Source organism: Garra rufa, chromosome 2, assembly GCF_049309525.1.
Source record: "Garra rufa chromosome 2, GarRuf1.0, whole genome shotgun sequence".
In the NCBI taxonomy this organism is placed as follows: Eukaryota; Metazoa; Chordata; class Actinopteri; order Cypriniformes; family Cyprinidae; genus Garra; species Garra rufa.
Window position 1 is genome coordinate 26,674,402 of NC_133362.1, and position 21,027 is coordinate 26,695,428.

The 21,027-nt window shown below is 34.5% G+C and overlaps 3 protein-coding genes across 3 annotated transcripts in view; all 3 read left to right on the plus strand.

The window, feature by feature from the left end:
* Nucleotides 1–67: 67 nt before the first annotated feature.
* On the plus strand, nt 68–2,507 carry kifbp (kinesin family binding protein). Its single transcript, XM_073833982.1, has 3 exons — nt 68–211; nt 1,084–1,196; nt 1,286–2,507. The coding sequence occupies exons 1-3, from the start codon at nt 127–129 to the stop codon at nt 2,162–2,164; spliced, it is 1,077 nt and encodes a 358-aa protein (XP_073690083.1). The 5' UTR covers nt 68–126; the 3' UTR covers nt 2,165–2,507.
* A 4,485-nt stretch (nt 2,508–6,992) lies between these two features.
* Nucleotides 6,993–11,371, plus strand: srgn (serglycin). The gene is made up of 3 exons (XM_073835113.1): nt 6,993–7,125; nt 8,173–8,311; nt 10,707–11,371. Exons 1-3 carry the CDS (start codon nt 7,059–7,061, stop codon nt 10,951–10,953), a joined length of 453 nt encoding a protein of 150 aa, XP_073691214.1. The 5' UTR covers nt 6,993–7,058; the 3' UTR covers nt 10,954–11,371.
* Nucleotides 11,372–14,486: 3,115 nt separating this feature from the next.
* vps26a (VPS26, retromer complex component A) overlaps nt 14,487–21,027 on the plus strand; it is a 9,522-nt gene continuing 2,981 nt past the window's right edge. The window contains exons 1-7 of the mRNA XM_073833989.1: nt 14,487–14,607; nt 16,285–16,434; nt 16,525–16,600; nt 16,988–17,144; nt 17,861–18,025; nt 18,157–18,263; nt 18,857–18,925. Coding sequence (XP_073690090.1) covers nt 14,605–14,607; nt 16,285–16,434; nt 16,525–16,600; nt 16,988–17,144; nt 17,861–18,025; nt 18,157–18,263; nt 18,857–18,925 — 727 coding nt within the window. The 5' untranslated portion in view covers nt 14,487–14,604. The remainder of the gene's footprint in view (nt 14,608–16,284; nt 16,435–16,524; nt 16,601–16,987; nt 17,145–17,860; nt 18,026–18,156; nt 18,264–18,856; nt 18,926–21,027) is intronic.

Here is a 21,027-nt window from a genome sequence, read left to right on the forward strand (position 1 = left end):
TAATGGAAATTCCTGATCCTTGAGACTGACTCGGAACATCTCTAATTATGACTTCCTTCACTCTGTAGTCAAGGTCTTAGTAATTAACTGTATGTCTCTGTTGTCACTGTGTCACAGACAAGGTACATGGAGGCTCGTCACTGTTTGGCTGCGGCTAGTGTCATTGCTACTCTTGCAGGAGAAATCCCCTCAGAAGCAGCTGCCAAAGAAAGTGGGTTTCTGTGTGGCATTCATTCTTGTATATTATTGGATATTGTGTATTTTCCTGCATTTCCATTGCTTTACTAACTGCCATGTGGTGGCCGCTAAATGAAAACAAAACTCCCTAATTTTCGGCCATTCACAGGTGGCCTTAGTTTCACTCATAGTGAAACTTTCACTGTAAGAATACTGTATTTAATTATTATAGTACTGAAACAATAGCATTGAACACAATATGTCTGTTATTGTAACACTCAAGCTTGTCAGTTGGTTTACATTTCATCAGATCCTGAGGTTGTACAAACCAACCAACTGTGGTTTGTACAACTTTGGCCAACAATGCAGAACCTCTAACATAAATATCTTTGAAAGGTCTAGAAAAGTGTTATAAATACTGCATTTGAAGTGTAAGACTAATGTTATTTACAAATGCAGAGTAAATGTAATATGTAAACTACCATTCAAAAGTCTGGGAGCAAAGATGCATTAAATTTATTTAAAAATTACAGTAAAGACATTTAGAATGTTACAAAACCTTTATTTTTCAAATAAATGATGTTCTTTTTCACTAAAAAAATATTAGGCAGCACAAGTGTTTTCAACATTGATGAATGGAAATGTTTCTTGAGCAGCAAATCAGAATTTTAGAATGATTTCTGAAAGATCATGTGATGCTGAAGACAAGTAATAATGCTGAAAAGTCAGCTTTGACATCATTTTTTAAATTATATATTAAAATAGAAAACATTAAAAATACTTATGTCCCCAAGTAAAGTGTTTTCCTGCTTTCCTTTCATCGTAAAGTACTTCAGATATTTAAATAAATAAATGTAGGTTTGAAATTATATGATAAATTAAAACTTTTTATGAATGTTTCCAAAGGTGACGCTGAAAGTGAAAAACGTGAAGAGCTCCTGCAGAAGCGAGCTGAAATTGCCAGATGCTGGATTAAATATTGCCTTAATATGCTGCAAGATGCTAAAAAACTTCTTGAGGTAACCATGCCTTTTTCTTTTACATTTCAAGAGCTCTATACACAAATAGACTTATCTGACTTATCAGAGCATTTTCCATTGCTCCATAGGATAATATCGGAGAACTAGACTTAGATCGTCAGGAAGAATTGCAGAGGGCACGTCGGAATGAAGAGGAAGAGAAAGAAAAGGGAAGAAAAAGCGCCATCCTTTTTGGTTCAAGCGATACCTTTGACTCCATTTGCAGCCTGGAAGAAAAAGTAAGCAGCATGCTTCCACTAGACTTTGAAGAAGCCCGTGGCATCTTTCTGGTGGGTCAAAGCTACGTAGCCCAAGCCAAAGAGTATTTCGCAATGGATGGTCATGTGACAGATCACATTGAGATCTTGCAGGACCATAGTGCTCTCTTCAAAGTCCTGGCCTTCTTCGAACAGGATCTGGAACGCCGCTGTAAGATGCACAAACGTCGCGTCGACATGCTGGAGCCAATCTGCAAGGATTTGAATGCTCAGTACTATTTGTTAATCTGCCGACAACTGCAGTTTGAACTCGCAGAAACCTATTATGAGATGATGGACCTGAAGTTGGCCGTGGCCGACAAGCAGGATCAGCCAGATGTGCACACCATAAAGAAGTTTAACCACTTGTGTTCGTCCTCTATTAAGTATTATCAGATGTTCCTCGACTCCATTCGCTCACCAGAAGGAAAGTTTCCTGAAAAGCTGGAGGATGATCTGCTTAGGCCGGCGCTGGTGGCCAAATTCCGTGTCGCCAGATTACAGTCCAAGCTTATTTCCAGTAACCTGGACACCCAACTGGAGAATCTCAACCACTCACTGGAGTCGTACAACTTCGTAGTGCAATACTGTGAGGAGAACCCAGAAGCCAAGAATGCTGTTGAAACCGAGCTAGAGTTGAGTATGGAGATGGTCTCCCTGCTTCCTCTGAAGATCAACAGACTCAAATCTAAAATGACCTCCTGCAACTAATGGCCCGTTGAAAATAGGTCATTGTGGCCCCTCACATAAATATGAACACCTGACAAATATACACTACCGCTTGTTCATTAACAGACTTAGATATATCTAATGAGGGCCACTTTGTAAGAAACTCCTTCAACCGTAGAACCGTTTATAACAAACTCTTGTGCAACGATGTAACTGCATGATTTACAGTCACTAATTTATTTTCAATGTGCAATGTACAATTGTATTTAATGCAGTAACATATTTGTTTCAAATATTATGATTGGTGTTTATGAGGCCCAAGATTTAACATACGGCTGTACTAATATCAAAGCATTTTACGCCAATAAACATGAAAAAATATATATATCATTCATCATTTTGTCTTATTAAATATTAGTGCTGTTAAAATTAGTGCGTTAATGCAGGTGATAATTTTTTCTAGTTTAACAGCGTTAAAAATATTTAAGCAGCCAAATAACCTAACGTAATTATATATAACTTATATTTTTTATTTTTTTTCTATTTCTGTATTTCCTACTTGCTGAAGGGTACAACTAGCTAAATATGACATTTATTATAATGGATGTATGTAATGATTGTTTTAGGTTCACTTTTAAAAATGTTAAGTTTAATAAATGTTAAAATTGATAGCTCTCAGTTATACTGTATTGTTTAATGGCTATAGTCAATCATTAATAATAGGAAAAAGAAAATTTCATAGAGACATCAGTAGTATTACTATCTATCAGTCATATAAAGATGCCTTTAAACAAATATTAAAAATACTGTCTTTATGCTGATTTTACATTAATTTGAAGATTGAATGTAAAATTGCAATATGAAAGTATATTTGAAAACTTCAGTGTTAGGTGGGATTTATCGTTATTAATCGCGATTCATTTCAGGGGGAAAAAAATGTGCGATTAATTAAAATATTAATTGAGTTCATACAAAAATCTAAATTTGCTCACCCTCAGTCCACCCAAGATGCAGGTCACCTTCACACTGTCAGTTTTTAGACTGACCACCGCATTTACTTACAGGTGTGAGTCTCGAAATGTCTCGTTCACACAGCAACAGACTGTACTGTCTGAAATATTGTTTGTATGAATGTGCAATGGGAGTCAAGCCTGTATTCCTTATCAGTAATTAAGGTCTTTGCACAGTCCTGAAAATTTCCAGGTATGGTTATAGAATGCGACTCCCTTAACCGTACTGTGTGTGAACAACTCAAATACAGGACTGACCGTATTCTGCTGCTGTGTGAACATGCCTCAGATGAATTTGTTTCTTTATCGAAATTTAGCATTACATCACTTCATCTGCATTGAAGGGGTGCTGTCAAAATGAGAGTCCAAACAGCTAAACATCACAATAACCCACAACCCAGATAGCACACATATGCAAGATGTCTGTTAAAGATCTTTTGATCTGGAAAGCATCTGCTGTGGACAAACGTCTGACAGAAGTCTTTTAGATGTAAGTGTGACGTACATTCTATTTGACATCTGATAGGAAATGTAGACGTGTTGCTGGTGAGCAGCAATAAATATGTCTTGCAGATGTAAATGCAGACATCAAATAGATGTCTCTGTGATGTATGCGCGCTATCAGGAAAGTAATCTTACGCCAGTTCATAAATTAACATTTTGTGCAGTGAAAAGCTCTGTGTTTGTAAAAAAAACGAATTCTTTATTTTTTAACTTTAAGCCCACTTGCAGTCCTCTAAAATCAAAATCCACCATCATATTACTTAAAACTGTTTTAGACTAGTTTTGCTTGTAAACAGTGCTTGATCTGTGCATATTTCTCTCCTGATCCAAGAGTGCCTTTTCACTACAAGCAATGGTTGGAAGTAAACTCTCATTTACTCTAATTCTGACGGCACCTAGCCTATTCACTGCAGAGGGAGTGATGTAATGCTTAATTTCTCAGAATCTGTTCTGAAGAAGAAACAGACTCATCTACATTTCGGATACTGTTGGTAAATTTTTAGCACATTTACATTTTTGGGTCAACTATTCCTTTAGTTGTAAATTTCCATTTACACACACACACACACACACACACACACACACACACATACATATGCAGCCATTATACTGGAAGATAATCAAAGAGGAAAGTACCAGAGAGTACAATGCCTGTAATTTTAATATCATTTAATTGAGTTAAATGGGCAGGGAAACAAGAACATTTTAGTAGCAAGCCGGATGTACATCTAAAATGGATGTGGTTCATATTGTACAAGATGGATCACAGATTAGAAAAGCATTCATAACAAGAGCTTACTTCACAGAGCGAACTGTGCAACTAACGGCTGCTTTCAACAGACAGTTGAACTAGTCGAATATGGAATGAACGGTTGACCCGCAAAGTATAACCCAAACTTACTGCATTTCCTTCTCTAAATATTTCAGTAATACCATTCTGGTGCTTCTTTTTATTCTTATACTATAGCCATTGTACATGCATGTGACGATAAACAGTTCAACTCAATTTAAATTAGTTTATTGAATTCATATTTACTCTCAGTTTCATTAATTTTAATCTAGTGAAACCCAGTGGTTTTGTCTATAATCATCCTTTCAGTTTATGATCAGTTTTAGGATAGGTTGAACTCAGGAAACCTTTTGCGTGCTTGCTATAGTCACAAAGAAAGAAATACACTGAATGTTGTCACAGTTGTACCGTTGAGTAACCATAAAGAGCAGAAAATGCAGAGAGTGCAGGTTTTTTCCCAAAGGAAATAGCATTACATGTCTTAGTCAAGTCTCTGCAAAGAGCAAAAATGTCTATGTCAGAGGAAGCTCTACCAAACCGAAATTACACACTCCTGTTCTTGAGATACAGCATCTGATCATTATACTTGAAATCTGAGTAAATGTCCTGTGACTGTGTGTTTGGCGACACTTGCTCGGTTACCTTCAGTCTGACAGACAACCAACTTCAGTCGCTGAACTTAGCCAAGAGTTAAGTATATACTTAGACAGACACCAAAAACTCAATGTACATTCCATCTCAGTGCCATTTAAAACATGAAGGCTGTTCAGAAACATTTTGAAACACCTTCCTCGTCTTTAAGTTTTAAGTCTCTTTTATTGTCTGAATCAGTCAGGCCGTTTCCATAGGCCTCAGTATATTTAATGCTATAGCCTATGTTAAGTAATCGTACTTTAAAATGGACCTAAAAAGTGATTAGCCAGTTTACTATAATATGACCAAATTAGCAATGTTAACTGAAACTCCCCAGCAGACAGCACTTGTAATACTTAGCATAATCTACAAGACAGAATTTCCCACACTTTCCTTTTGCTTATGCATGTAATGGAAAACTCCTCTCTGTCTTGCCGTGCTGTGTGATAATAAAAGGAGAAACTCTTGTCATTTCCTGTGTGAGCAAAACCACTTCCTGCAAGCTATGGCAGCTTTGTATCAACTGTGTAGACGCCTTCATATACTGTGCAAAACACTACTGCACTATATTGTACTCTTTCACATATGTGACCTTGGACCACAAAACCTTAAGTCGCTGGGGTATATTTGTAGCAATAGCCAAAAATACATTGCATGGTTCAAAATTTTTGATTTTTCTTTTATGCCAAAAATCATTAGGAAATTAAGTAAAGATCATGTTCCATGAAGATTTTTTGTAAAATTCCAGCTGTAAATATATCAAAATGTAATTTTTGATTAGTAAAATGCATTGTTAAGAACTTAATTTGGACAACTTTAAACCTCCCTCCACCCTCCGATTCCAGACATTCAAATAGACGTATCTCGGCCAAATATTGTCTTATCCTAACAAACCATACATCAAAAGAAAGCTAATTTATTGAGCTTTCATATGATGTAAACATCTCAGTTTTGTAAAATTTAACCTTATGACTGGTTTTGTGGTCCAGGGTCACATATATTAAAAAATGTATTGAGATATATTTACATATTACATATCCATCTCACTTTGAAAGACAAAAAGATTTTTTGTTGTGTACACAGCATTTCTTGTCAGTGGTTCACGTATCAACGTGGATATTAATACACATTATGAGTAATAGATTGAGTAAACTTTTGGGGTTTGTTAAAAATGCACTGTAGAATTTCACATTCATCAAGTAATCTAGTGGGAGTGACACCGACCCATTCCCACAGAAGGGTTACGTCCTCGTTCTGGAAATAACCTAATTTTACATCTACAGGTGATTCTGCAGAATGTAACCTCATTAATCATATGCTGTTGCTCAACATCTCAGACAAGTTATGACAACTAAATAAATGTAAACTGTTATGAAGGTTTTTATAGTGTCCATGAGAAGGGGCAATGGCTTTCAGGATGTTACAGCAGCATTATTTGTTGCTCAAGTCTGGGCTTGACTAGTGTCACAATAGTGACAAAAACAAATCACTGAATATCACTATTTTAAAAGATAGGAGCATTATACAACTTGTCAATTAATTTTAATTGTCTAGTAGAATACTAGCCATTTTTGTCACTTAGGCTACGTTAAATTCTAACTCTCAGTTTTCCAATTAGTAAGTCGTTTAGCCTAATCAGTTGATAACACGTTCTACAAATCACCTTTTTTATTGTGAGTCAAGTTATGTCTCGTTCGACCTGTTTTTTCTTATTTTTGTTTAGATTTAACTTGACTTGTTTAGCCATTCATGTTGTGTATTTTTAAAATGACGGTTGGATTCGGTTTGTCTATTTATTAGAATAAGCTAATATCCAGTGTTTTTAGGTTTTCAGTGTTGAGAAAGCTTGCCAAACCGAGCTGCTGTAGGCTGCTTTCAGGAAACAATGACGCACACAGGGGCAGGGTCTTTTACATACTATTGAACTGGGAAAAGTTCTTGCCTCACATTCATCTGAAGACATTTTCTTTCGCATCTTCTGCTTGACAGGGACAATAGAATGAGATTTTACCACAAAATAACTTTGGCACTGGCGGTAATATGCCTTTTTGGGGACAGCGGACTCGGTAAGTTTATTATTGAAGCATTTTAAGATAAACTCGTAGGTAAAATGGTCTGTTACGGAAAGTGTTTCTGGGTTTTGGAAACTGCGTGTGTTTAAAAAAAAAAACTGCGTGTCTGTGAAGTTCAAATACGTTATTATAAATTATGTTTTAATAAATTAAATTAAATTTAAGTAACTTTCAACACCGGTAGATAAGTGTCAAATCATCATTAGTAATTATAAAAATATCAATTCATCCAGCTCTGTTACGTACACAATTAATCTTGAGCTTGACATTTTAAATGACGTTATTTCTGCGCTTTTAATTTGTCAATTAAAAAAGACTATTTTGAATAATTTATGCTAACGTTACTTAAATTAATCAAGCGTTTCCTATACTGCCATTAATTAGTAGCTCAATGGAGTTTTCAATAAGTATTGAAATCATAATTAGTTTACATCTGTTAACGATTCCGGTTTCATACGGTTCTATTAACTAATCTTTTAATATATTTGAGGAGGAAATATTTGGATTATTTTATTACACATACGCTGTTGCCGATTAAATCATTTTATTTCAACTGAAGAGATGTGTTTTTGATTCTCTAAAAAGAATCGACTCATTGGAATCATTTGTTCGGATTTCGCAGTACGCTGCAAAGTTTTGAATCACCACAAAGAACCGACTCCTTAGAGTTGTTCGTTTGAGAATCGGACGGATCACCTTTTTTGCGCTGTAGATTCAGTAGCGGTGTTGCGGTGAAGCTGGGTAATAGTTCAGGAAACTGTTTCAAAGTGGGACAAAATGTCATATAGCACGATATTTTTCGATGGAAATGATACACGATAGAAATACACAAACAGACAATAAATGCATTTATTATCCGTTTGTAACGTTACAAAACATTAAATCTATTGACAAATGTCAAAATACATAATAAAAACACAAAATATTTAAGTAAGTTCGGCCAGTTCATTTTTTTTAAAAAATTCTTTCCAAAGAGTTAGAGAATAGTGTTAATGTCTGCCAAGTTTCTCATCTCTCATTCTGTATTATCCCTTTACATAGGTGCCCCCACCGAAGGCAGGTATATGTATGTGAAATGCAATCCAGATGATAAGAACGCAAACTGTGTCACACACAAGGGCCCCTTGGTGCCCCTAGAAGGGAAAAGCTCTCGACTTCCGGCTTCTGCTGTAAAAGACATGTAAGTTGCCTGTTTATTCATATCCAGTTTTATTATGAAATTATTATTATGATTATTATCAGAATCTGTTTAGTTGTGTCTAGATTATTCCAAACTACAAGGATGCATGCTTGTCAACAAAACATAAAATAAAATTCATATCACCACTATCCCTGGTGTCATACCTGATTATGGATATTTTCTTGCTGAAAATATGTAATTCCACAACAAATAATTATTATTATTTATGGGAACACTGGAGTTGCATTACAGCTTCATCATCCAGCGATAGTGTCTTAATTAACTATAATTTCAAAACCTGTAAGAGAAAGCTGGAGTTTTTACATATACCCGTATAGGGTTTTTAAAGAAATCCTTCATGAATACCGTCAGGGTGTTAAAGTAACTACCAGCAAGTAAACAAAGGAGTCTGTAAAACAGAAAGTCTTTTTCAACCTACCGGAAGTACTGACTGATATAGAAGATGGAGGTTAGATTAGAAATTGAAGAAATGAACATTTTTAACAAAACATGCTGAAGTTGTCAAACGTCAGTGGCATTTCCCAAGTCACTCATAAGTTGTGGCATATTGATTATGCAACTTTACCACATGATTCAAATCTCTGTTATCATTTTCCTGGCAGTGCAGATTATTTTAGCTGTAAGTAGTTTAGACTATGTCTTTTCTTGGAAATATCAATATTCACACGGCTTTAGGGATGTTTTCTGTATAGGTGTAATTCCTACACTTACAAATATTGTGTATTATGTAACTGGATAATGGCACTAGAAAAAGCATTCAAATGCTGTATAATTTCTGCCAGTCGAACAATATGAGATTATGGTTATACTGATATCAGTGTAACATCAATGTACTTAAAATTGATCAGATTTATCTTCAGATTGTACCTTTTTCTCCTCAGCATTTCTCATGCTGAATCACTTCCTTCCACACATCAATCGCATTGACGTCACAGCAGCTGTATCTCCCCAAAATGTTCATGATCTTCGTAGCCGGAAAACATAGTATCTCACAGATCAACAAGATAACTAGAATGCTGAAAACAATATAGCATATTTTCCAGTAAATTAAAGAGATAGTTCTCTCAAAATGAAGATTTTGTCATCATTTACTCAATTCATGTTGTTCGAAACCTGTATGTTATTTGTTTCTTTATTTCTTTTGAGCACTAAAGGAGTTAAGTCAAACATTTTTTAAAACAATTTTTTATGATTTTTAAAGAAGTCTCTTCTGCTTACCAAGCCTGCATTTATTTGATCCGAAGTACAGCAAAAACTGTAAAATACATTATACAGTAACACTAAAATATTTTTCTTATTCAAAACAACTGTTTTCTATCATTACTCCAGTTTTCAGTGCCACATGATCATTCAGAAATCATTCTAATATGCTGATTTGCTGTTTTATTGTTGATATTATTATCAATATTTAAAACAGTATTTTTTCAGGATTCTTCAATGAACAGAAAGAATCAAAGATCCGCATTATCTGAAATAAAACATTTGTAACATTATACATTATACCTTTCAAAAGCTTGGAGTTTGTATTTTTATATATATATTTATTTATATGTATATTTTTCTTGTATTTTTTGGGAAAGAAATTATTAATTTATTAGTTATTTAGCAAGGATGCTTTAAACTGATCAAAAGTTATGATGATTATTATTATCAACTCAGCTGTTTTTAACATTATAATAATAAATGTTTTTTTGAGCAGAAAATTAGAATATTAAAATGAGTTATAATGCTAAAAATTCCGCTTTGAAATCACAGGAATAAATTACATTTTAAAATATATTTAAATATTAAAACAGTTATTTTAAAAATCTAAAAATTAGTAATAATATTTCAAAATGTTACTGTTTTTTTCTGTACTTTGGATCAAATAAATGCCAGCTTTGTGAGCAGAAGAGACGTATTAAAAAAAAACAAAAAAAAAAACATAAAAAATCATCCTGTTCAAAAACTTTTGACTGGTAGTGTATTTTTAAAAATATTGGCAAACCAAACATAGCATAGCAGTTTTTTTTCTCCATACTGTGGAAGTCACAGGCTACCAGCAACTGTTTGGTTATGTTGTTAAAATTTTCTTCTTTCCTCCAACAGAAGAAAGAAACTCATACAGGTTGGGAACAACTTATGTTAATGACAGAAATTGCTTTTGGGATGGCCTGTCCCTTTAATGTTCTTGTTATTGCCAGTTTTTTAACTGTTAAAGTCACAAGGAATATGCTATTTTTATTAGGCATTCCATTTAGTTTTTTACATCTACAGTGGGGAGGTCAGTGAGACGGTTAAGAAATGGGCTCCTTGTGTTCTCAACAAAATTACAGGAAGGGCTGAGAGGATGTTGGCGTGCTCTTGAATGACTTTGTGCCTTTGTTTCCAACAGATTCCCAGTTACCACAGAGGAAGCCGTTCCTGAGATGGAGGAGCAGTCAGGTTCAGGTGACTCAGACACTTTCGCTCCTTTTATCAACACGGATGAATTGATGAGAGACGCTCCAGAGAAAGAAGCCGACAAGGATGAAGAGGAGGGATCGACTGTCGAAGAGATTGATTACTCCGAAAATGTTTCACGTCAGAAAATAGATTGGCTTTCTGAAAAGGATTTGAAAGAGGAAAATATTATTGCATAAAGGGCTACATTACATCTCATGTGCTTTTTCTTTTGTTTTCTTTTCTTTCTTTTTTTTGCACAATGTGAACCATACGGGATGCTGCTTTTTGGTCACAGATATAATTAATATATATTCTTAAAGTGTGACATCCTCTGCAAAAGTTTTTTGTATTCCAGTTTGCATTGTAAGGATCTATTTTTATTTGCTCTTTAACTTTGAAACTTTAATATTATTATTTTATTTACTCTCAATGTCCATGTGTGACCCATGATCTGTATTAAAACCATTTTAATTCATTTGGAATAGAAATATTACTTAATTCACTTAAAATCAAGTGTTTGGATAGCAAGGAGTACATTTTGTAAAATATCTTTTTTGCTATATTGTAATATATGTTGAATTTTCCAAAAAGAAAACAACTTTTAAACTATATAAAGCATTTGTCTCTTATTTTACGCACGTTACACAAGAAAAAGGAGGAATGAACTGTTATCAATAAATGTTCTATATATGAGATGAGGTCAGCCGTTCAGGCTTCCTGTTTTACCAGAAGCGTATTATCACACTTTGGCTGACTTGTGTCTTGTGTGTTTCCGGACTCGCATCTCATGACCCGTTTCTCAGCGTCTACTGACAAAGTTTGTGATCTTTCTGTAATTTAGAGCAGCATTAAAAGGAAAAACTGTACAGTTGTTTTCAAAGGTGCAAATATACGAATTTTAAAGTATGCCATGTGGTTAAGATGACACACACACACTGCCTTCAGAAACCATTTACACCCACATTTAGTTTCTGTTACACCAACACAATAAACTATATATTTCTTGCTTTAGATTCAAAATTTTCATCCGAATTCAAAGCTGGACTTTATTGGAGCCATTTCGGAAAACTATTCTTCACGTGGCTAGTTAACTCCAGATGTGAGTTTATCCTAAGTGGAAGCACTCTCTCAAGAGCCAAAGAGATCAATATCTCCAGTTCCTTTTTCTTTTCTATTTCAGCCAAAGAGCTCTTCAACTCTCTTAGTGTTGTGGCTGGCCTTTTCTTCATCTCTGACCATCCCTTTATTGAGCTGGCCTGATATCAGAAGAAATTTGTGTTGTGCAATGGTTCATCTGTTGTGTAACAAGTGATTTCACAGCTTCAGAGGTTAAAGGAGCAGTTTACTTGCAGAACAAAAATTTACAGATAATGTACTCACCCCCTTGTCATTAAAGATGTTCATGTATTTCTTTATTTAGTCGTAAAGAAATTGTGTTTTTTGAGGAAAACATTTCAGGATTTCTCTCCATATAGTGGACTTCTATGGTGCCCCCGAGTTTGAACTTCTAAAATGCAGTTTAAATGCAGCTTCAAAGGGCTCTTAACGAAGAAGAAGAAGGGTCTTATCTAGCGAAACGATCAGTTATTTTCTAAAAAAAAAAAAAAAAAAAAAATGTATATACTTCATATTATAACCTCAAACGATTGTCTTGTCTAGCTCTGCGTGAACTCTTTGAATTTTCTCCTCCAAATTAAAAATCGTCCTACATTGCTGCAGAAGTACAGAACCAGTGTTTACAAAGTAAACATGCAAAGAAGGTCAAACGCCCTTACAAAAAAAAAAGGTAAAACAGCTTGTAAGACAATTTTGAAGTTGCTGTAACTGTCATGAACCGGAATACACAGAGTACATGCAGAGCTAGACAAGAATTTTTTCGAAATTAACCAATCGTTTTACTAGATAAGGCTCTTCTTCTTCAGCTGGGATCATTTAGAGCCCTTTGAAGCTGCACTTAAACTGCATTTTGGAAGTTCAAACTTGGGGGCATCATAGGAGTCCATTATATGGAGAGAAATCCTGAAATGTTTTCCTCAGAAACAACTGAAGAAAGAAAGACATGAACATCTTGGAAGAAAAGGGGTTACATTATCTGTAAATTTTTGTTCTGGAAGTGAACTACTCCTTTAAGGAAATGTTTTTGTTTCTTAGGTAGCATGGGTGTATTTGTAGCAATAGTCAAAAATACATTGAATGGGTCAAAATCATTTTTCTTTTATGTCAAAAATCATTAGGATATTAAATAAAGATCATGTTCCATTAAGCCTCTGATTTTTTTTTTTTTTTTGAGTTTTGAATTTTTAAAAATAGTAGCTTCATCAGAATGAGATGACACTTGGTGACTTTTGTTGCATTAGCTATGTGAGTACACAAAAAATCAGTGACATGATTCGGATATGTTAAAGGGTCAAAAAAAAAAATTAGTCACACTTGGCTCCTTCGCGGTCAGAAATGACCGACATAGGAAATGAATGGGAAATACGAAAAAATGTGATAATTCAGATAATCTTTTGGTAGTACAAGCTACGAATCAGCCACTGTGCTGAAAAGAAGTGTTCAGCAAGCAAGGACTGACACTCTAAAATAACAAAAGTACAGAACTGACACACACGCACACACACGCGCACACACACACACAGACACACAGAAATAAGCAGAAAAATGCAAAACCTGATATTTATCCAATCAAAAAATATCTAAACCTTGCCAAAAGTAATCTTTTAGAATGTCTGAATATATTTCTAAATGCAAAGCCTATTAAAATGAAGAAACAGTAAAAAAAAAAAAAAAAAAACAATAGAAATCCCAAAGCCACTGTATATATGTATATAGGGAGATACAGGAGGTTACATGACATTACACAAGTTTTTATTTTTTATGCCACTAGATGGTGCAATTTTCACTTAAAAAATGGATTTAAATGCTTTTACTCTATTTTAATGTGAAATGTTGTATTTATTGAAAAATAATAAATACATAATTAAATTAAAAAATATAATATAAAATATAATTCTAGTGGGAAAAAATTGCTCATTAAAACTGTATAAATATTGCATAGATTCATAAAAAATGCTCAAAATTCTAAATAATAATCACAAAATATTATTGAACAAAAATGTATTTAATTGATTTTCCTGAAGAAAAAAAAAGAGTTACTTTTTAAGGCTTCGGTCATTTTTGACCGCGAGGGAGCCAAGTGTGACCCCTAAATGAGGAGGCCCAGAGGGTTAAGATATTTTGTACATTTTCTACCGTAAATATATAAAAGCTTATTTTTATATCAAAAATATTTTAAACAACTATTTAATATTTTGATTTTTTTTTTTTTTGTGTTCCCTCAGATTCTAGATTTTCAAACAGTTGTATCTCAACCAAATATTGTCCTATCCTAACAGCCATACATCAATGGAAAGCTTATTTATTCAGATGATAAATAAATCTCAATGTGAAAAAAATCACCCTTATGACTGGTTTTGTGGTCCAAGGCCACAAATAGAGTACATAACAATGCCTAAAAAGTATAAAAAATGAAAACGGTTTTCTTTTCTGTTTGTTTGTTGGCCTACCAGATGCTAGTGGACCTTTATTGTTTACTTTACCCAACAGCTACAAAATGTCCTAACGCTAATTAATGGATAAAATAAAACGAATAACCGAGAATTTAGTAAAAACATTACCAAGATAATGTTCAAAAAACTTTTATTTTGAAGTCCGATAGTGTGGTTAATGTTTCAGCGCTCACTCGCGGTGTTCCTGTCAGTCCCAGTCCGTTCAGCTCAGAGGAAACAGGGATCCAGCGGAAGCTGTACTGAGGAGGACTGTGTTCAAGCTAAAGCTACGGAGCTGAAATGGTGAGCGTTAATTCAGACTGCAATTAATGCTTGAAATACTTGCACTTGCTACACCGCTTGCCTTATTCCCTCTAGCATAAAAGCCCACGGTTCTGTTAAACGTGTTTGCAGTGTATCCAGTCTCAAGTAGGCCATGGAAGTCGTGAAGGATTGGGTGGGGAGGCTGCTCATTATCAGTCAGCGATAAAACACTGATAAATCAAAGTAAACAGACTCCAGTGGCCTCACGAATGGGCTCTCATGGAATATATATACATTTGAAGCTTGTTTAAAAAACTTACATACACGCGAATCATTCAGGACCTTTAAAAACAACTGTCAGGCTGAAGGTTGAATCTAAAGTAGATACCGAATTCGTGTTGTTTTTTCACTCAAATGAAGATACTTGTAAGTTAACCATTTTAAACACGCTGTTAATATGTTTCTACAGCGCTTCCTCCTCTCCATATGGATATTAAGCAATGCAATGCACATGATAGTTCAACGTTTCGCACTGCGTCAGTATTTCCTTGCGTTAGCATTGTTTATTTATCTATTCAATATACAAAAGTGTTACACCTAATAGTTGTCAAAGTGTTCTTAATTTGTCAAGACTGTTTATTTATACATTTGCTGCACTTGCTGGTGTACAAATGCCTGAAACTACAAAATCTTTGCAACATGTTACCAAAATTTAGACATGTCAAAATATTATAGCTTTTTAGTATTCTCACATTGAATCTAAACTAGATATGTAAAGGTGGTCCAAGACAAAAAGGGGTTTCCAAGCATCAAAACAATACAAGCTTACATCTTTAATTTTTTCTGCTTTTCAGCTTTTTTTTGTTGTTGAGCAAAACAATGACTATCATGCATTTTGTTTTTACCATGATTACAGAAGAAAACTAACATGCCATTCAATGTATAAATAGTTCATATAGAGGGTTTGCACTTATGTCACAGTTTGGTCAGTTACCTTGATGCGCAGCCATATCAGTGAAACTCAGATGTAAACATCAGCATTAATTGCATTGTTAATGTACTAGTAAATACTTTGTTCTGCTAATTTATGCTGTCTAGACCACTAAAAAAATGTGTGTAAGCTGCTAAATCACATAGAGAAGGACTTAGTAAGCAGGAAAGGGCGCAATATTTTGACAAACTAAAGTTAATAGGTGGTAAGAAATATGTGCGAGCAGTATTAATTAAGATATTAGTCATATATTTCACCTACTTGACCAGAAATGATAAGAACAAACACAAATGTTGTCAAGATTCTTGCCCTTGAAATGCTGGTTTAGTTTGGCCAACCACAAGCGCCTTTTGTTCCTCATAGTTTCTTGCACTACTCTTCTTGATTTGTTATAACTTTTGGCAGTCTGTAGTGCTCCAAATGTTTTTCCCGGTCTGACCGATTAGTACAGCCCAAACATGACAATATTTGACCACTTTCAGTAGCAACAATCGGCAAAATATGTGAGTTTTGTTTACGTTCATTTCTGCCATTATGGCTGAATGATTACGCATTGTGAAAACAATTTATATAGAGGAAGAGATTTGTCACTACTTTCGTTTTCATTGTGACTTTAATAATATAAATGAAACACACAGAATATTATGTAAATGTAGCCTAAACTTGGTTAACAAGGTGAATTGTGCGGAAAAAAAATATAGAATGATATTACGTAATTCTTTCAGAGTTTCCTTGGAGGTCTGTTTGGTCCTGTGTGTGAAATCGATGTCATTCTGAACGATGCCGAAAGCAGAAAAACAGCCGAGCTGAAGACTGAGGATGGCAAATTGGAGAAGCATTATCTGTTTTATGATGGAGAATCAGTTTCAGGAAAGGTGAGTGAGCAGTCATCATTGAGTGAGTCATTTCTGAAAGTCTCTTCATTTTAAAGACAATTGACATGCGTTGTGTTTTGTCACCCCAAGGTAAATATCAATGTGAAACAAACAGGCAAAAGGCTTGAACATCAGGGAATTCGCATTGAGTTTGTAGGACAAATCGGTGAGTAGACTCAACACATTCAGTTATTTTCTTTCTTGAGGCATTCATGCAGTAAACCAGCTTCAGTATCGCTGTTCTACTGTACTGAGAGCTTAGGAGAGCATGTGCTTGTCACATGGAAAGGGAACTAGACTGCTCTGCATATTTTCTGTTATGGTGCCACAGTTGAACTCATTTATGTCAAAAGTATTTTATTAACTACACTGTGAAAAAGTTTATTGGACATTTTATAAGAGAAATAAAATTTCTGTTTTTCTACTTACCGCTACTTGCAATTATTTGTGAAATATTTATGTATCATTAGTGATTCTGATTGTCTCAGCAATCTCTCTTTTTTTTCTAGTCACTGCATATAAGTTTGAGTGTGCGTTTTTTCCCCTCATGCAGAGCTCTTCAGTGATAAAAGTAATACTCATGAGTTTGTAAACCTTGTGAAAGAGCTCGCTTTGCCTGGAGAGCTGACACAGAACCGCAGCTATGACTTTGAGTTCATGCAGGTGGAAAAGCCATACGAGTCTTACGTTGGAGCGAACGTGCGATTGAGGTTAGTGAAGATTTTTTTTACTTTTTGGCCAAACGCTAATGAGAAAAATGACCGTATTTGTCTTTTCACTGCTGTTTGCAAGGGTTAGTTCTTCTAAAAAGGAAAATTCTGTCATTAATTACTTACCCTCATGTCGTTTCAAACCTGTAAGAACTTTGTTCATCTTCAGAACACAGATTAAGATAGTTTTAATAAAATCCGAACGCAACTGACACATTCAAGGCCCAGAATGGTAGTAAGAACATTAATAAAGTAGTCCATGTGACATCAGTGGTTCAACTGTAATTGTATCAAGCTACAAGAATACTTTTTGTTCAACAGTTTCTTCTCTTCAGTGTCTGTCACATGCATATGTCCTGGTAATCTCAAAGTCAGTATGTTTGTTTTCTCATAGTTTTATAACATTATGGTTGAACCACTGATGTCACATGGACTATTTTAACAATGTCCTTACTATCTTTCTTGGCCTTGAATGTGTCAGTTGTGTGCTGTCTATGCAGGGTCAGAAAGCTTTCTGATTTCATCAAAACTTTCTTAATTTGTGTTCCGAAGATGAACGATGGTATTATGGGTTTGAAACGGCATGAGGATAAGTAATTATTGACAGACATTTTAATTTTTGGGTGAACTATACCTTTAAGACACTGGTTTTGATTTAAACTGTTTATCTGTTTTGAAAAGTCATACAAGGTCATGTGCTCTTCATGTGTCTACAGGTATTTTCTTAAAGTTACCATTGTGAGGAGGCTGTCTGATTTGGTAAAGGAGTATGACCTTATTGTGCATCAGCTGGCCACCTACCCTGACGTCAACAACTCTATCAAAATGGAAGTGGGCATTGAAGACTGCTTACATATAGAGTTTGAATATAATAAGTCCAAGTAAGTGCACTTGGAACTTTACTATTGATTTAATCCTAGTTACATAAAGTGAGCTGCTGAGAAATTGTAAGTATGTATGGATTCATTGGCTTAAACGTTTTAGAAACGTAATAAGTCTTTTTCTCTATCAGGTATCACCTCAAAGATGTAATTGTGGGTAAAATCTACTTCCTACTTGTACGGATTAAAATCCAACACATGGAGCTTCAGTTGATCAAGAAAGAAATGACAGGAATTGGTATGATCTCCTTTTGTGTTAAGTTTAATGATGTTTGATTTATGAATTACTGTTTTGAGAAAATATATAATTTATGATTCTCCAAAAAATATAGATATTATTGAAGAACATCTACAGTTTCTTTTATTTTTTTAAATTTCATTTATTTTGAACAGGACATTACTTTATGTACACAATTGTTCAAAGTTTGGGGTTGGTAGGGTTTTTAAAAAAAAATTTAAATAAGTTTATTTTGCTCACCAAGGCTGCATTAAATACAATAAAACAATACTATAAAAACAGCAATACTATGAAGTATTACTGCAGTTTACAAAATCCAAAGTCCAAAAGAACAACATTTATTTGACTTTATAAATCTCTTGTAACATAATAAAATAAAAATTAAAATGTAATAAAAAAATAATTAAACAAATTGCACCTTAACTTTTGAATGATAGGTTATTTGTCATTTTATAATTGCAATTATTATTATTAAATGAGTTTTCCTAAAACTGTCCGTCTTGTATCCACAAGCACTTAAAATTCATTAGTTTCTCCTTTAGTGCTAAATAATGTGAGATTGATGAAGTGAGTCATGTGACATGCTTCTCTAGGACCGAGCACGACTACTGAGACAGAGACTGTGGCCAAATATGAAATTATGGATGGAGCGCCAGTCAAAGGTGAGCAGCTGCTTCACACCATTTTCTGTATAATTTTATCATGATATGAGTTTAGATGAGTCTTTCAGTAGAATATTACTACTACAGAAGACATAACATAAACAATGGGCCTCATTCATGAAACGCGAACAGAACAAATTTCTGTATAAACCATTTATTAAACCTTTCGTGCATGAATCATCACATTCAGTTCAATGCATTATTATTATAGTAACCTTAACTAAAAGTTTAACTAAACTAAACATTTAACAAGTACCATTTCTCATTTAGTTTAACTTGATGTACTAAAATAACTGAAATTAATTATTGCCTAAACACAACAAAATTACTAAACTTTAACTGTAGTATAAAAATAAAAACCAATTTAAATGTAATACAAACTTACACATTGTTCACCCAAAAAACTAAAATTATGCCATTAATTATTCACCCTCATTCTGTTTCAAATCTGTAAGACTTTCATTCATCTTCGGAACACAAATTAAGTTATTTTTGATTAAATCTGAGAGCTTTCTAATCCTGAATAGACAGCAAGGGTCCTACTTAAGGTCCTAAAGTCTTCCAGGTTTGGAATAACATGAGGGTGGGTAATTTATAACAGAATTTTAATTTTTGAGTGAACTAAACCTTTAATAGTATTTCAAATATACTAACACTAGTTCAGTGCTACTTTCGTGGGTGTTTCATGAATGAGGCCCAGAGTATTTATTAGAAAGCCTGTTCACATTGCAGTTGATGTGCTATATGTGACCCTGGACCACAAAACCAGTCATAAGTTACGTTTTTCGAAATTGAGATTTAGACAGTATTTGAAAACTAAATAAGCTTTCCATTGGTGTATGGTTTGTTAGAATAGGACAATATTTGAAAATCTGGAATCTGAGGGTGCCAAAAAATCTAAATACTGAGAAAATTGCCTATAAAGTTGTCCAAACGAAGTTCTTAGCAATGTATATTACTAATCAAAAATTAAGTTTGATATATTTAACTTTACAAATATTTAAATTTACAAAATATCTTAATGGAACATGAGCTTTACTTACTATCCTAATGATTTTTGGTATAAAAATAATTTTGACCGATACAATGTATTTTTGGCTTTTATACCCGTGCTACTTAAAGGGATAGTTCACCCAAAAATGAAAATTTTATGTTTATCTGCTTACCCCCAGGGCATCCAAGATGTAGGTGACTTTGTTTCCTCAAAAAAACACAAACGAAGATTTTTAATGAAAACCGGTGCAGTCTGCCAGCCTTATCATGGGCGTGGATGGGCACCAAACCTTTAAAAGTAAACAAAAAAATGCACAGACAAATCCAAATTACACCCTGCGGCTCGTGACGATACATTGATGTCCTAAGACACAAAACGATCGGTTTTTGTGAAAAACTGAACAGTATTTATATAATTTTTTACCTTTGATACACAGCCACGTCCATCTGTCATGAGCACCAGTTTGGCATCAGTCACATCACATGTGCACGCGCTCTGTCGTAGAATACGCAAACGCCGGAAGCGATCTGTTGCATGTATACGACAGTCATTGTTTACACAGTGCACAGAGATTGTGGGTATAGCGGCTATTCAAAATGGTAATTACTTGCGCGTATTCTGATTGTTTAAACCGATTTAAAGCTAAAAGATTACGTTTGATTGCACAAACTCATCCGGGACTTTTCACTGATTTCCCCTTACGGCGTTTGCGTATACTACGCCAGAGCGCGTGCAATCTCTGACTGATGCCAATCTCGTGCCCATGACAGATGGACGTGGCTGTGTATCAAAGGTAAAAAAATGATATAAATACTGTTCAGTTTCTCGCAAAAACCGATCGTTTCGTGTCTTAGGACATCAATGTATCGTCACGTGCCGCAGGGTGTAATTTAGATTTGTCTGTGCATGTTTTTGTTTACTTTTAAAGGTTTGGTGCCCATCCACGTCCATGATAAGGCTGACAGACTGCACCGGTTTTCATTAAAAATCTTTGTTTGTGTTTTTCTGAGGAAACAAAGTCACCTACATCTTGGATGCCCTGGGGGTAAGCAGATAAACATCAAATTTTCATTTTTGGGTGAACTATCCCTTTAAAGGAGTAGTTCAC

Bases quoted from the DNA above. Each gene is read 5' to 3' on its own strand.
- kifbp (XM_073833982.1), top strand. From the start codon at position 127: ATGGAGGCTCGTCACTGTTTGGCTGCGGCTAGTGTCATTGCTACTCTT. The intron at 212-1,083 runs GTGGGTTTCTGT...ATGTTTCCAAAG, and splicing joins AGAAGCAGCTGCCAAAGAAA to GTGACGCTGAAAGTGAAAAA. The intron at 1,197-1,285 runs GTAACCATGCCT...ATTGCTCCATAG, and splicing joins ATGCTAAAAAACTTCTTGAG to GATAATATCGGAGAACTAGA.
- srgn (XM_073835113.1), top strand. From the start codon at position 7,059: ATGAGATTTTACCACAAAATAACTTTGGCACTGGCGGTAATATGCCTT. The intron at 7,126-8,172 runs GTAAGTTTATTA...CCCTTTACATAG, and splicing joins TTTTGGGGACAGCGGACTCG to GTGCCCCCACCGAAGGCAGG. The intron at 8,312-10,706 runs GTAAGTTGCCTG...TGTTTCCAACAG, and splicing joins GCTTCTGCTGTAAAAGACAT to ATTCCCAGTTACCACAGAGG.